Source organism: Microplitis mediator, chromosome 2, assembly GCF_029852145.1.
Source record: "Microplitis mediator isolate UGA2020A chromosome 2, iyMicMedi2.1, whole genome shotgun sequence".
NCBI lineage: Eukaryota > Metazoa > Arthropoda > Insecta > Hymenoptera > Braconidae > Microplitis > Microplitis mediator.
In genome coordinates, this window is record NC_079970.1 from 5,835,788 (window position 1) to 5,853,629 (window position 17,842).

A 17,842-nucleotide genomic window follows, 5' to 3' on the forward strand; every position below is an offset into this window, starting at 1 on the left:
TATCGTACTAGGTAAGCTGAGGCGTCAAAGTTCGATTTATCCGGCAACAGATCGCTCATTCAGAGCTTGGGGCTTGTTGGTACGTGCAATGCTGCCGCGGGCAATCGTAAAAGTGTCTTTTATTCTAGTGCATGGTCATCAGCTGAAGAGAAGTGTTCATCGGCCACTGATAGCAACACGAGTAACGATCTACGTGGGCAGATGGACAATTTAACTTGCACTGGGTTTCTCAACGCAAGTTACAGCTCGAGATTGCATTTAAATTTTTATAGATCAGCTCTTAATGATATTTAATTACAATGATCATAAATTCTAAGTTACAAAAGGTATATATATATATATACATATATATGCGTGAAAAATATGAAAATGTCGGTAGTACTCAGCAGCACGATACGAAAGCAATCGGAATCACACGAAGAGGTCATAGGGAACCGGAGTGTACCGTTCGTGGCCTGGGGTCAAGCGCCGCGTAGAGAAGGAGCAAAGGTCCTCGGGGTTGAAGGATCCTCAAGACGGACGTAGAAAGTTTACAACAGCATGTGCATCAGCACGCTCATCGTCGCGAACGCACCCACACAACCTAATACTCATATTATATACTAAACATACTCACACACTGATACACGTATGGATAATACAAGTATCTTTACTGTAATGCGCGCGAAAGATTTCCTGGCAGAGTTTGCTGGATGCTGGTTGCTGTTTCTCTCATCTCTTTTCTCAGATTAAACCTGTAGGACCTGGCTCAATAAATATCCGAGCCCATCTCCCTCTTACGCGATCGACATTTTTCCAACGTCGTGGTCGGGCCTATCGGCTTTACTATGTAACGGTACAGACGCAAGCGCAACCGGCAACAACAACAATACCAACGCGTCGTCCTCGTCCTCATGGGCTTTGTGTATTCTTTCTCCTTCACAAACTTGTGTATGCATCGAATCACAATCTTTTCTCCATGTGACACCAACACTTCTGTCCCGGCGTTTTCTACGACTTGCTCGTCGTGTGCAACCTGCTGCCGGCACACAATCCTACTTATATAAATATGTATATATGTGTGCTGGATTTGTGTGTGTTTTTACCATGGGCAACACTCTCATGAGGAAGTACACACTTGGTCTGTTAAAAAAAGAGGGGAAACAGCGGACTTAAATTATTGCACAGGGATATTCGCGATTGCTTCCGATAGTTGGAATTCCAAAGCCGTCGTCCGGAGGATTCTCTTCGGCAGCCGCGGAATCCCCGGGACTCATTCTTTGGTTTCTCTACTGATAAATACCTATATATATATCTGGACTCGGCACACAAGACAACACGGCCGCTTGGTCACAACCTTCTATCTTGCTCTCTGCACTCGAGGAGACCATCGTCGTGTTCCTCAACGGGTGTCCGTTAAAGGCAAACCTTTCGACAGACTGTGGGATTGTGGGATCAGTGTATACATGCACGATGAGACTCCAGAAGCAGAACCAGCAGCTTTGCTCGTGCTCCGGCACTACTCGCCACTTACGGAGATTAGCGCGGGAGAGTTAAGCTCCCCAGAGAGAGAAAGACCGACTCCTCAGTATCAAGAATGATCATTGGAGTGTACCCACCAGTTCACCTGCAACAGGTTAAAGTCACTTGGGATGCGTATCACCGGCCAGTCGCAACTTCACTCCGCCTCTAATTAAGAGGGATTTCAATGGCGCGATCGCGTCACTATGACATCTATCCTCTCGACCGTTCAGTCGGAATTCCATCGCAAAATAGCCTTACCAGTTTCTCTGTTCTGTTCTCCTATATACTATGTTTTTAAAATTCTTTCTATCTTTTTAGCCATTACCTCATCGCAAATGAATGCGCCGTCTCCGCACCTTGCTCATCGAGAATCCGCTCTAAATCGGCAATACCCATCTGTGTGTTATTGATCGTTCTCAGTTCTTTGTTTTATTATATTAACCGGGTGTTGTATATACATATATATGTTTCAACAGTGACCGTGCGTGGGCGATTGATGTTTTATATCTATTGTGTATCGAGCTCTCTAGCCGCCTCTTGCATTCAAACAGACATTTCTTTTGTACGTTTGTCTATAACCTATTCTTTTTTATTACCATCGCCGGTATATAACAACCACCTTAACCACCTCAGGCCAAGTTCAGCCCATATGTATTACACACTTGTATATCTATATATACACCCAAGTATAGACGACTATAGAAAAGTAGGTATCGATCGACGACATCGGCAGATGCGGCGGTCACTACCATCTTGGGAATATTCCCCCGTATACAAGAATAAGAAGGTGATGCCGCCACGAGCGTATCGCGATCAGCACCGTGCGATAACGGGAACGACAACGTGTCCGCGTTGGAGTAGGCGCACGCCCTATGACCAGCCTTCCTCTTTTTTTACCCATTCTCTGTTTTTTTCATCTCCTCTTGTTTAGTTGTTAACTTTTTATCTTGCTCATCCTCTTTTATTTGCGCTTCCCCGGTGTCGAGGGACCTCCTGAGGAACAGCGGATAGAGGAACGTGCTCGTGAATATCCAGCCCGCGAGGTAGATCGCACTTGACATCCAGGGTCCAGAGGTCATTTGCGTATCGTTAATCCCCGCATCTTACCTACGCATCGTAATTCTTGTGTGAAAATCCCTGATGATGATTATGATGAGAACAACATAGCTACGAATTACATCGTCACTTATCGTGAATTCCTTAAGTTGGTTAATACCAACCTGTACCATGTTTCAACTACGGCACCAACAACAACAGCAACTTCCGCAATGAAGAAAGACTTTTTGAAATATTACCAACAAATATGTTGTCTCGTTGTTGCTGCTGTTGTTATTGGAATTCCTCGCTGAGAACGACGTTAATTTTAACGAATTCATTAGAATAAAAGTTATAGAAGACATATAAACAAGATGTTATTTTAAAGTGACATTTTAACTACGAATTGTCTTCATGTAGTTAGTTAGACTGCCATATTATTTTATTGTCTTTGTTCACACTCGAATGATGTATCTCAACGCCTCCAACAATATCGCGTGTGATTCCCACAATAGCTATCCTCATCCGTATTTTTTTACTCATGGCGTTCGCAAATTTACATTTATTTCGCACGATCGTTACACTCGGCAAGGTGTGGCACGATGCGGTCTTTCTGCACACTCAGTACCTACCAGCTCTTCTTATAACTACCTCGACGTCGACGACGAGTATCTCTTGGCCAAGTACTTCTGGATGCACAATACAAGTGTGAGGGTAGGTAAGAATAAAGGAAAGAAAAATAAAAATAGCAAACAAACAAACAAACAAACAGACAGACAGACAGACACAAAGTCTCGTCTTACCTCTTTTTCCCTCGGCACTCGGTTTCGATTGTTTCCTCAAGAATTACAGACGCGACATAACCAGACGAAGGCGTTGATCTCGTGTCTATTCACACGCAACCCACGACACATTTCTGATACATGTTACTTTGGGATTCCTTGTTCACTCATGTTTCTCATGCTTATTATAACCACAATAAAAATAATTTATATAATTATTTTTTTATCATTCCTACAAATATTTAACCGATTTGCTTACAAATAACTCCTGAGAGCTGAGCATGGCTTTAAATAGAACATGGAAAAAAAAACGTTAAATAGAATAGAATAGATGGAAAATAAAAAGCGTCGGCCATAAAAGCCAGGGAATTTTTCAATGCGAAAACGTGCCGAGTCAGGTGTTTGCTCGTAAGCAACCAGAAAGATGTAACATCTGCCATTTGTCTTGCTATATACCGTTCAAAGTATTAAGAGTGCAGATCTTATACGTCTTTGAATCTCAACGCCTTGGATGTGTCTTTTATTGCATTTTACCTCTCATACACACACATACTCTTATACTATATTGAATTATTACACTAGGTTAGTTACTGTTAGCTCGTGCTACTTGAATCGATTTTTCCAATATTACAATTCATTTTTAAAAAATGTCGACTGAATTTAATAAAATTATATATTCCGTTACATAGTGAATTACATATTTTATTGCCGTCTCATGGGTTAAAATTGTTTAGAATGCTTGATGTTACAAGAAGCTTTCTTAAAAAACTACTGAATAAAATGTATAAGAAATAAATTCATACATACACATTTTATCTTGAGGTATTTCTCCGGTTCTTTTTTATTCATTAAAGTTGTTCAAATTTTTTCGAAGATTTAGTACCACTCGAAGAGCTATTAAGACGATAGCTGTCTTCAATAGGATCTAGAAGAACGATCTAGTTGGCTCTTGTGCTATTGAAGGAGAGCAAGTATCTTTACTAGCATTTTTCATAGCCAAAGAAAAGTCGTTGGAGTACATAGCAATTGACGGCGGCGCAGGCGTTGGGCGAGTCCATGTGATTTATCATCGGTCGTCTTGCTGAGCTAGTGGTTCAAAGTATGCACCAACACCAACATCAATACCAATACCAATACCAATACTATTACCAATACTACTTGTTATGTTCATATATATGTATATACATATATGTATGAACGTAATGCGTTGAGAAAGATTCTCAAGTACTCAAGTATGGAGCAGTGCCCCCTGCCTCGTAAACACACGTTTGCCGTGCATTCGCGTACAGTTTGCCCGGTTAAAACATCTGGTAAACTAAGAACGAGCTTGTCACTTAACGCCGCCGCCGCCGTCGCGATCACCAGACTCTCTTCTTCGTAACTTGATCTCCGGGACATTGATGATGGTCATTACACCATGAGACAATTTATCAATTCGACACTTAAACAACCACTACAGTATCAATATTACTCTCATTTGAATACATAGTCCCTATTTCAGTCCATTAGTAACACACGTACACACACACACAACTATAAATAATTTTTTTTCACGGCAACTAGGGATTATTAAATTGTGTAAGATATGAAAATGAGTTTCGATTTACGTCAATTATCTCCAGACTCTTCAAAACGATCACGCAATTTTGTTTCATTAAATTTAATTTGTTTAACACAGAGGGAAATAAAGTGTACAAGTGTATGTATTATAAAACGCGATAACAATTTGCGTTGTTGAATCACAACTTAAACCTGTCACCAGCTCGTTAAACTTGACGTAATTAGAACAGGAATATACACATATATATATTTATTATTACTTGTTTTATTTATAAAACTGTCAGTAATTAATTTCAATGGTGAATTAAATTTTATAACATTTATATTAACCGATAATTACTTATAATTAGTAATTAAGGCTCTCTCATTTGCATTTATTTACGGGTAAAAACTCCAGACAATAAACCGAATCGACTCAATAACTTGAACAAAATAATATTTTTTATTAGTCAAGTCCGATACGATCAACTTTCTCGTCTCAACGATTATTTCTTATGATCAATTTAAAACTCTCATTGACTTGGCTCGAGTTTGACGTCCCTATTTCAACTTAATGATCATTATCGTTCCTATATACGACTGTCAAAATTAAATATCATTACTGTAATAACTTTATATATATTTCACATACATATATTACGTAGCATAATTATATTTATACCATAATATATGATACATAATATATGTAGTGTCCTATCAAAACTTCCAACAGCTCAATTAACGCATTACTTTTACTACTATTTATTGGCTGTCATCTAATTATGACTAATTATTTTTTATTGCCTCCAAATACCCAATGTATAACCACATATATTACCAACCAATGTGTTAAATAATTATCTGGCTTTCCGAGTTATTAGTCGTGTAGTTAATGCGCAAGATACCTGGCTCAATAATATCAGATCATTTTAAATAAATCCCAGGCGATGTGTCTAGTCAATTGAGACACGGAATTAATAAGTATGTGTGGTAATAACTTAATAATAAAAAGTTATTTCGTAAAATTAATTTGTATAGACTGTGAAAAATTGGGAATGACTGCGGATTTTATTTAAATCCGAATTTACTTCATAACTTGGAGTTCTGGAGTTTGAGAAAAAAATCACTGCGCATACGGAGTAAAAGGGAAGTTTGTTTTTCCAACGGAGTGATTTTGAAGTGAACTGGATTTTGTTTAAATCTGCATTTACTCTGATTTGGAGTTTTAATTACAGCAGCTGTAGTTGAGGTTACTACAAGTTGGAGTAAAGAAATGCCAACCCATACAAAAAAATATATATGACATATATGCATCAATGTATCGGCTATATGGGACATATATGTCATTTATATACTTTTTTGTGCGGGAACTTCAACTTGAAATAACCTCAACCACATTTGTACTCTCTAAACATGAATAAGTGAAATAAGTGAATATTCACTAGTTCTGAGTGCCAACCGAACTACTTTTTGAAATTAGTGGTTCGGTTTGCACTTGGAATTAGTGAATATTCACTTATTTTCACTAATGCATGTTTAGACAGTAGTAAAGTCAGTATTATTTATGTAGTATCCTTTACTACATATTGGAGTACTCGCCCTAGTCGAAAAATAGAACCTCTATAGTGCAGAAACGGAAATCAGCGCAGCATAGAGGTTCAAATGAGGTTCAGAAATACGTTCATTTGCAGCCGCAATTCGAGGTTTGAATTGAAGTATGATACTGAAGTTAGCAGACGTCTAATAATTTTTGGAATTTTTTTTAGACGATAAACCAGAAGAAAAAAATTGCACCTGTAGTTTTTTAAATTTTCTACATGTGCATATTTTTAGTTTTTTTTTCTTCAAATTTAATTGTTCAAAATAAAATCAAAAAATTTTGAATTGTCTGCTAACTTCAAGATCATAATTGAAGTTCATTTTTTCGACCCGGTTCACAATTACAAATGTTTTACTACCATATCGTGGTTAGAACTACAATTTTTTTTCCGTGTTTTTAGAAGTGAATTTTACTCCAAACCGGAGTTTCAATATTAAAATAAACTTCCTCTTGGAGTGAATTTCACTCTGAGGGGATTAAATAAATACGTAGTCATCCGCTCCACATACACTCTGGATTTAATCCGCATTCACTACGCAAATTTTTTACATTGTAAGGTCAAAAATAAATAATAATAATGATAATAATAATAACATCCATTAAATGTATGTGTAGAGAGTAGAGTAGTGATTTAATGAGATCGGGCGCGTATAGTAGAGTTGTTAAATTATTTTTTTTCTCACTAATTTAATCTTTAAACATGCTGAAGATCATTAGTACTATCGGTCGTTCGATCGTGTATTTTCTCACTTTTTTTTATTCATCGGTATCCAATTTATTTTTAATGCGATAATTCACATATATTTATTTTTATTTACTTACTATTATTACTGTTATTATTATTATTAGTTAGCGGTTTATTTTATTTTAAAGTTAAATTGCTGGTATAAGAGCAGATCGGCTGATAAATAAAATTATCGGGCAATTCCTATGATCAAGAATCACTTAATCAATCAGTACTTTTCAATCGTCTCTTGAGTGGAAATAAAAATAAGAAGAGTTCTTGCTTGGGATGATGGTGGTGGTGGTGGGACTAATGCTGGAGCTGGACGTTTCAGCTGGTATGGATCCCAACGTAATAAACCCTCGGCTATTATACACATCGGTAGATATTGAACGTCCGGCGCTTCCTCATCTCCGATCGTAAGATCTTACGGCGTGGAAAATTATTCTCTCTTTCTTGGCTAGTGCAGTATAAGATTTCCAAGGTTTGATTTATTGAGCCGATCAAACTGCAGAGCTGGTGCTGCGCTTTCTTGGCTCTCGCTGACTTGGATCTATCAATGATGAATATTGTAATTTCTCTCTGTGTATTTTCGTAATGGATTATTGATAACTTATATTTATATATACGTGCATTTATTTCTTCCTGCATATACTTAGCGTGTGTTGGACATAAAAAAAATGATTTAACATTTTTCACGTCATAGGCTACATCGATGATTGAATATAAATATGATGTATTGATTATAATTGCATTTAATGTACGCAAAATATATCACGATAATTTTCGTTCGGTTCTTTTTTATCAATGGGTTTATTTAATTATACAACAATCGATATCAATCTTTTTTGACGGCTGAAATTATTTCTAGTTCAAGTATTTCGTGGCTGATTAAAAATTATTAACAGAACTTACGTCTTACAACACAACTCATTTTACTACAGTCCTGTCAATTTATAAATTAATTTCCCAACCTTCGTACAGTTTTTAATTTCCTCTTTCATTTCTAAGACTCGTAATTAGTCTATTGAAAAATTTCGTCTTATTTTGTGTTATTACACATTACAGTCATTACGAAAGAAATAACTTAAAATTTAAAATAGGGAAAGTTTTGAAGTGAGGTAAAATCAACCATACAATAATTTTTGACAAAAATTTAAAAATCTTCTGGCTCTGATTTTTTTTTTTTGATATTTGGATAAAAATTTTTGCTCAGGTAATGAGTTGACAGTAATTTTTTAAATATTTTTTTATGAGGGCCCATTTTACCCCATATAGATGTTTTTTTTTCTTCGATTGCTTGATGGTTTAAAAAAAGTAGAACACGGAAAGAAAATTATGGAAACGGTTCCCATAATTTTATAAAATTTTTTCCTATACCAACATAGGAATTATCACCATAAATTATGGGAGCAATTCCTATAATTATCGGAACAGTTCCCATAATTATGGGAATGATACCCATAACATTATAGGAATGGTTCCTATAATTTATAGGAATGGTTCCTATAATTTATAGGAATGGTTCCTATAATTTATAGGAATGGTTCCTATAATAGTATGGGAACTATTACCATAATATTATAGGAATGGTTCCCATATTGGTATAGGAACTATTCCCATATATTATGGTAACCATCCTTATAATAGTATGGGAACTATTACCATAATATTATAGGAATGGTTCCCATATTGGTATAGGAACTATTCCCATATATTATGGTAACCATCCTTATAATAGTATGGGAACTATTACCATAATATTATAGGAATGGTTCCCATATTGGTATAGGAAGTATTCCCATATATTATGGGAACCATCCCTATAATAGTATGGGTACAATTCCTATACCATTATGGGAACTATTCCCATAATGCATAGCAAAAGTTCCCATAATTTTCTTTCAGTGAAAATAAATTTTTTGAAGTATTGGTTTTGTGACCAACTTTACCCCTTCTTTTTTCTATTGGAAATAATTTTGAATCTCACTAATATTTCTTACTCAGTCAATCAAAAATCTCAAAATTGAAAAATTTACATCAGCACTTCTGGACCTGAGCTCAGTCATCTCGAACTCCCAAAGATTTCATCTGTCCATACAAGCCGGTGTTAAAGTAAAGTAATTAAAAAATAATATTTTAAAAAATAATAATGTTATTAATGTCCGAAGAGTATCAATTAAATGAATAATATCGATCCATAATTACAATAAAAAAAAATTTTCATTTAAAATGATTTATCGACGGATGTTGTGAAATAAATGTTATATTTTTCATACGGCGTGTTGACGAGAATAAATATAAAGTGTATACTTAAAAATATTGAATATTTTTTTGATTATGAATAATAACATCCTGGAAAGTAGAACAAGACCACAGTGATCGGACAATGGCGAAAAGGAGGCGGAGTTGATGCCAAAGATACGACAGGTGAAAGCAGTGGCTCTGCCTAATTTTATGAATATGCGAAATTAATAATTTTTATCTCGAGGCTTCTGATGTACTACCGCAAACTCATTGATTATCTGACGCCGTTGAGTGTTGTATAACGAAGACTATGTAATTCAAAGTAATCATTTTTATCTTGAGTTATAATAATCTTACCTCCGTTAAATATCTGTGTATCAATAACACTCGTTAAAATAACAACATATTGATGCAATTTAAAAAAATACATACAGTCAAATACACATACACACAAATATATAAGCAACAGATGAATGAGTAATAATTCTGTACAAATTATGACATGGTACTCTTATTTAAATCAATAAAGTAGTCTGTTGTACAGTTAATGAACTGATAATTAGTAGCTGCCGAATAAGTTTCATTTTATATATTTATATTTATATATATATGAGATATGAGTACTTATGAGCTTACAGTGAACACGAAATTTGATTAATGTCCTGGTGTTGAATTTGTTGAAATTTATTGAGCACGCGGTGCTCCAAAGTCTCGACTCCCATCGTCTCACGCGGGTTTTCAATTGAGAGAGAGCAAAACCAACGGTACGATTATAATGGAATAATATATTTTATTTTAAACTTGCGAAATATTGTTGTAGTGAAATTTTTTTTTTATTAAATCGTCGAGCTGAAATAAATAATATTAATAAATAAGTTAAATAATGGAGATAATTTTTAAGCTTCAGCTCTGTTGGTATTGGGCATTAATTATTTAATGATTGAGTATACTTATTAGTTGCATTACGACAAAATTCTTGTTTTGTTGGTCATTAATCTCGCGAGCTGTTGGCTAATTTATATACTCAAATTTTATTGTAAAAAAAAAGTGTCTTGTGCACAAAGAATTGTAAATAAAAATCCCGAGGAATGAAGATATAAATGAATGAAAAAATATTTCTCATCGGTGGTTACACCTGAGTAATATTCAGAGACTCTGATCATGATCAATGACATCTTTACGAGGTGAGGTACGAGATAAGTCAGTCGAGCTGAGCTGTGAAGGGACGAGGAAGTTGAAACGGTGGTGCTGCTAGAGGATGAAAGATGGAAGATGAAGGATGAGAGCTAAGATGAAGATGAAGGCGAAGATGGAAATGAAGAACAAGAGACAGAAGTGTTGGGTGTACGATAAATCTGTCGTAGCTTAATTTAACCGAAGTCTTGAGTTGAAGAACGGTCGATGCACCTCTTACTCAACTCAAATGTCTCGTCTAAGATCAGGGGCTTGCCTTATATACATAAATATATATATATTTATATAAATGGATTCTTGTGACGGGCGTGTCTTAGTAAACCAAGAAGTTAGACAAGGTGATGTTACAGTAACAGTTTCTGGTACTCGTCAATGTTTAATGCGCATATCAAAATGTAATTTCTATCTGGTTGTCTCGAGAGAAGTCAAGAGAGTCGAGTATCTTGTCTTCTGACAATGGATCATTAAAAATGAATTTTTATAAAACTTTTATTCGACATCAGTTCTGGTGAATTTAACCAGACAACCGAGTAGCAACTCGTTGTTCTAGACAAGTGTTTTTTGGATAAATAACGAACGATAAAAAATAATTTTTTTTTTTAAAGAAGCTCTTACGCGGTAACAAAATTTTCGCTTAACAATTTTATGAGTCGAAATCGGCTTAACGAGGTTCGGTTGGTTTTTCAGTATCACTTGCAATATAAGTGTATTGCTGGTCGAATTAACTGGATCTACGTCCAGCTGTATAACGAGACAGAAGAACTAACCAAAGAAAGACGTCGGGATATTTGGGCGCCATAAACTTAAACCTTACGATTGGGCTGTAATTGTGAAACGATGATAATAAAAGAAGATGGATATATACATCAATTAGTTGCGTCTGTGTATCAGAGCACAAGTCTTTTGGTAATGAGAAATCAACCATACGGGTTTTATTTTCCGAATGCATCATTGGCTCGCTATATATATAAAATGTGATTCTCTTGAACAGAAACATAAATCGTGGACAAAAAAAGGATTAAGTGGTAAATAAATTTGGTTTACTAACAGTATCCTACAGAATTGGAGTATTATAAAGTTTTATTTTCTTCCGATCTTGAAAAAGAATAAAAAAACTTTTGAGGTTGGACGCTAATAGAGAAATAATGAAAAATAACATATGATAATAAAGTGTTATGGTTTTGTTGCGGGATCAACCGAGCGTATGCTTAGAATTATCGAGCGGGATTGATCACGGTTCGGGTAATTACTCGTTATTACGTGGATAGGCTCATTACCTGTTATGCGCAGTTCCTTTTTATTATTATTGAGGATCGCGGTTGGCTCCCACTCAGGTGTTATGAATAAAACTACTCTATAATCTTTCAATTTTATAAACTATTATATTTATAAATGCAAATCGAAATTATAATTATCAGTTTATCACTTTAGGTGTGCTATTATTTTTTATTTTATTGCTATTTAATAACAGCACATTATTGCATGTGCGAGTTTTTTTTTTCTTTTTCAAGGACTTTACGACGATAAAAAATAAATAATGGATAGTGTTGATAAAATAATTTCTCAAGATATTTTAACGTTGACAGTTGAATATAAATAAGACAGATGAAAAGATCGGACATTATTAAGCATATCTCTGTCAGCGAGCAACATCGGCTTATGCTCAAGATGTATCATAATTGGTAGAAGAGTAACTGGGTGTCAGTGTAGATCTTGGACGGCATACACTAGTGGTATAGTATAAGAAAGCATCTATCGACAAGATCGATATTCTGTAAACACGACTTGTGATTGTCACACACTCGACAGTAGCCTCCGGCATCTACAAACGACTCACCAGCAGCATTGCATTATTAGCTGTTTATATCGTGTACCACGACTCGATCCATTTATTTAGTCGTATGACAGGTGGCTCGCCCTCCGCGCGCTTAAACATTCCCACGTTTCGTCAGATTCTTCGCGGGAACAATCATTTGCATTTGCTTACACTGGACCCTGTCCTGTAGCTATCACGTTTTTATTTTAATAACTGAGAAAATATTTCTGCCGCTTCCCTAGAAGCTCTTATCAAACAATAACAATAACAACAACAACAATAAAAATGATATTTCAAATGCCCATGCACGGCGAGAAAAATTTTGTCATTTTAGCGATTCAAAGTATAGTCAAACAGTTGATTGTGACAATAACTATTCATTTGTTAATTATTCCAACACGTATAGATAATTTAACAACATCCTTATTGATTTTAATGATTTATAGTATCGTTAAATAAACTATTCAATGTTTGTCCTTGAATGAGAGTTCATATCTTAATTTGAGCCATACTCCGAAAAGTTGCCATCGAGATTCAGTTATTTTGACAAAATAGGTTATCGTTTTGTCATTATGCGTATTCGTATCGTTATATTGACAATACGATGGATCGTAACAGCGTTGATTAAGAACGTGAAACTTGCGCAGTTAGGCAAATGTCAATCTAACCATCAAAAATCCTTTGTGAGCGTCGTGTCACATATTTTTTATTAGTAATTAACGAGCTTTTCGGTTATTATAATTGAGATAATCTAATTAAAATGGATGTGTACCTATTGTATAATCACAATAGTTTTTACGGACTGATTTTAATAATTATTTTCCAATGTAAAAAAATTTTAATGCTTCCAGATAATTTTTTTTGCTTTGTTATAATTAATAGATTTATATCAAGCGCGGATTGACATTTTCAGCTTTAAAAAATGTCTTAGTATTTGTATTTTAACCAATAAAATTATTTCTTGAATTTTTTTTTTTTAAATTATTGTTAGCAACTGATTAATCAATACAAGTTACTGAGCCTGAATATTGAAACATATCATATTATGAAATGGTTAATGAGGCTGTATTCTTAACTTGACATCTTTCAATTTACACATATTTTGTTTTATCTAAAAGTATCTACAAGATTGTCTTATCAGCATTTCTTCGGATACCTATAATGACAATAGTATTGCCAATTTGACGTTACGCTGCGACGATACTTGAAAATGACTGTACAGAATATCGTAAAAAAATTTGACTATAAAGAGTATAGCTGTAGTAACGAAATGTTCAGTTGTTTTGACGAGATTTTTCTCGCCGTGCATTTTTTTTCTTAGCAATTTTTAACGGATTGTGATTTTGCTTTTGCAGGCGGCGGGACCGCCAGTGCAGCTTGAACCCGTGGACCTGTCGGTGAAGACTCCGGTTGTTTTGCAGGTGCCTCGTTACAGTCCAGCGGCAGCATTAATTACCGCTTCGGCCAGGAGGATTCCATCGCCGTCGACAACACCCACACCGCTGCCGATCTGCCCGTCTACTGGTGAGTGCTTTTATACATATATATGTATTTATATTTATGTAGATGTATTTGTAGCTCGTACTAGGTATGGTAGGGTCGCTAGCTAGATATCTACCAGAAAGATAGCTGTAGCTCAAACTCTCTGATGTGAAAATTCTCCGTAATTATTCAACAGTCGTGCGGTTTTCACAAAGGTCACATCACGGGTCACGGGTGTCCAGTTTTTGCATGCATGGAATATTGATTAAACACAGGTTAACGACTTCGTGACCGAAATGTTTAATCATCAATTATTGCTGCTATTATAATTGTTTTTTATAATTTTAAATTATTATCATTTTTATTTTTATTTCTATTTCTATTGTGATTATTATTATTATGATCACTATCATTCTTCAAGCCAATTATAAAATCAATTTGTCAAATTTATTTTATAATTGGCAAACTAACAAATGGTCGGTACATAAAAAAATAAAAAACAGTAGACTTTGTGAAAGAAAAGGCACACACCCGTTATTAAATGCTGTTTTAAAAAATACTGCGTTAGAATGGAGTAGATTAGAGGCCCAATTTAAGCGTAAAGTAACTTTCACCTGGTTAACTGAACGTGGTAATTGTCTGCGTAATGTACCCCGTGTGTAAGTAACGATCGTTATTCGTTTGCCCGAGGTAAACCTCGCTCTGTGTTCCGCAGATTAAAATTCCACAAAGGCGAATTATTCCCGTGTAGCTGAGCAGAGTAGACGTAAAAAATAAATTAACTAAAAAACAACAACATTTACAACTAAAGAATAAACAAAATAAATAACAACAACAACAGCAGCAGCAAGAGAAAGAAGAAATAACAAGATTTAAAACATTATGGACTCTTACGGTATAATAAAATAGAATTGAATTAGCCAAAGAGAAACCAAAATCCACGCATATCTCCAATTCCGCGATTAATCTCGTCGATCTTTTTGTTTTTTTCGACATTCGCTTGGTGAATTTCTTCGTGTTCTACTGCAGTGATGTGGAGCCATTGAGTACAAAAGGAAAAGAAATAAAAAATAAAATTCCTCGTCACTGGTTGCTATTCAGGCAGTGTGTCTTTTTCAAACGCGTTTCCACCTGTTTCAAGAGTCTTCTTCACCTCTACACTATCCGCCAACTCTTCTGCTTTTGCTTCTTCTTCTACTTCTTCTTCTTATCCCTCTTCAACAGAACTTATTCTTCTTTTTACCCGCAGTATAGTTTCTTTCCATAGTACTTCTCACTTTAATTCTTTCTCCTCCGCTTGTTCCACGTCGAATATCTCAAACCAACTCGGCACACCATCCGAGAACAGGTGCACAGGTGGAACATGAGCCGGAACGGCTTCGAGGGGGCCGTTTCTCGGTAAGCTTGCAAAGGCACTGTTGACATTCCCCAGGAGAAAACCACGCAGATAGACCCGGATGACCGAGACGTATATCTCACGTCTCAAGCCAGAGAGAGAACACCTCGATCCGATATCCCTTCACCTCTCGCCGCCTCTCTAAGCTCCATCCCTCTCGACATTCTATTGTTTTCCCGCAAATAACCGATTCCCGTTGAGATAGCCAGATATTTAACTCCACTCGATTCGCTCCAGCGACATCTGCTTGTTTACCTGTTCATACATTTAATAGAAATATATGTCTTTGTGCATATATATTTATCTATAGCTGGTCTCTGGGAACCTACTTGTCAATAAGGACAGGATATAACGCTTCCAAAGACTCTTCTATATATCTTGGAGCGGCAATAAATTTAAAACTTTCAGCCTCGATCGTCCTGACTGTCGGAAAATTCCTATCGTACGTCAATACCTTATACGTGGTCTCGGGTCTTTTGGAGATCGGCTTCAATATCCGTCGTGACGTAATCAAAAATAAAACCGCTAAGCCGCCGCCTTACACAGTCTGTGATTATTTTACTCAACGTCCGTCGGTTTATAATTTTCATCAAAATGTATCAAAATTTTAATTTTACATAAACGGTAATTTTTTTTTACTTCTCAGTTGTAAAATTTCATAATTTATGTTCGGTAAAAAAAAAAAAAAAATACTTAAAAATAGTTTTTTTTCAAACAGTAATTACTCTTTGTAAGAAAGTTGAAGGATTAATTACTGTTCTCTTTTGTAAAGTCGACTCCAACTATTTATTTATTTGTTATATTCATTTTTTTCATTTTCTAATGGTATTGAAATTTCACTGGCGAGGAACAATTATTTTTAGGACAAAGCTCGTCTAAATAAATGTGTATATAAATAGAGTTGACTGAAAAAAATGAAGAGGGAATTCATCACGAGAGCTCGTGGACTCTCGTAAAGTTGTTGGAGATTAATCCCGCGGAGGCGAGGCCCGTTTACAATGAGCCACCACGGTCCTTCCCACGAACAAACGGGAAATCCTCAGTCGGGTATACCCCTTTGTCGAGAGATGAATGTTACTTTTTTTTTTTTAGTTTATAAATCCGCCGCCGCGTCTAGTCTTCCAGTGAAAGCGTATAGAGACGTTGCTAACAATTGTTAAAAATTAATACACACACACACGTGCACACACACATCGACTATTTGTTAGTCTAAACCATCGTTGCTATTAATCATAGTGTAAAGTATCAATGAATTGTTAAATCGCACGGATAGAAAGGTACGATAAGAATAAGGACGGCAACCTCGTACGTCTATATTATATTTTTTAAACAAAACTCACATATATCCGTAACAAAAGTATATTTTATTTTTCTAACAATATATAATATTATCTTTCCACATATATTTATTCATGTGGGCGTTCTTTATATTTTACACCTTATAACTATTATTATTATTGTATTTTTATTAAGTTCATTCTTATTAACTTTATCGCGAGAAGATAATATGACAGATAGCAGTAACATTGTTGGGAGTTGACTTGTGTTCACGCTCCCAGACTTTGATTGTCTTTGATTAATTGCATGCGCTTTTAATTTTCTCGATGAGCAGCCTGGAAAGAGAGTGACTGACTTTAACTCAAACCTACATCTAGATAAATAATAATATAGATACGTATATTTTTTTCTTTTGTACTAAAATCACTAGAAAGTCACTCGGTTCCTACGACTGTTTACCTCGTGATTATAAATTATAAAATAACAAAACTATCTTACAAGGATTTAAAGATACGATCGGGCGGATGTAGAATCGAGAGGACTCTAGCATTACGCCACCCAGCGACGAAACGGTATAACTACAGCTAACCGCTGGGTAAGGAGTCTTCTATATTATTGTTATTATTATGAGTATCTCGGTGAAGTCGATCGAGATAAATCGTATGGGTATTCAGTATATAGTGGGTTTATGCCAAGGTGGGGCAAACTCGAGTGCCCGCTCGTAAGACGGGTAGCAATAGGCAACGTGGTCATATCACGCCTCGAGCACACCGCAAGAGATATCATCTCTCCGCTTAGCTATATACTCTCAGATCCTCTACACTCGTATCGGCTTCTTATTTTACATCTAAGCATTTACTTGGACGTACATATATACATTTCTAAATAACTCGATCGCAGCTCACTTGAGACCGTTCAAACCTATCGCCACGTTATCCATAAACAAAGTATGCACGCAAAAAAAAAAAAAAATGATAAATTGTAGTCGGATTTTCAATTGATTTTTATTGTTTGAACCGTAAACCCACATCAAAGAAGGTAATTCATAAAGAATATAATATTGAAAGCGAAAAAGTATAAGAATGATTCTCTAAAATATATTGATATGAAAAAAAAAAAATAGTCACTTTTGGTCTTCAAATTTTATTGTTTGAAATGATAAAATACGTGATCTTGCCATATAGATATAGCCGCGCATCATTAATACTTTACACTGAAAAAAAGTTTAATTCCTATTGGTATACAC

General features: G+C 35.4%; 1 protein-coding gene across 2 annotated transcripts in view; it reads left to right on the forward strand.

The window, feature by feature from the left end:
• The window catches only part of LOC130664264 (Krueppel-like factor 3), a 213,761-nt gene that overhangs the window by 82,253 nt on the left and 113,666 nt on the right, over positions 1-17,842 (forward strand). For both annotated transcript variants that reach the window (XM_057464138.1, XM_057464140.1), the window contains one exon: positions 13,796-13,964. In XM_057464138.1, coding sequence (XP_057320121.1) covers positions 13,796-13,964 — 169 coding nt within the window. The remainder of the gene's footprint in view (positions 1-13,795; positions 13,965-17,842) is intronic.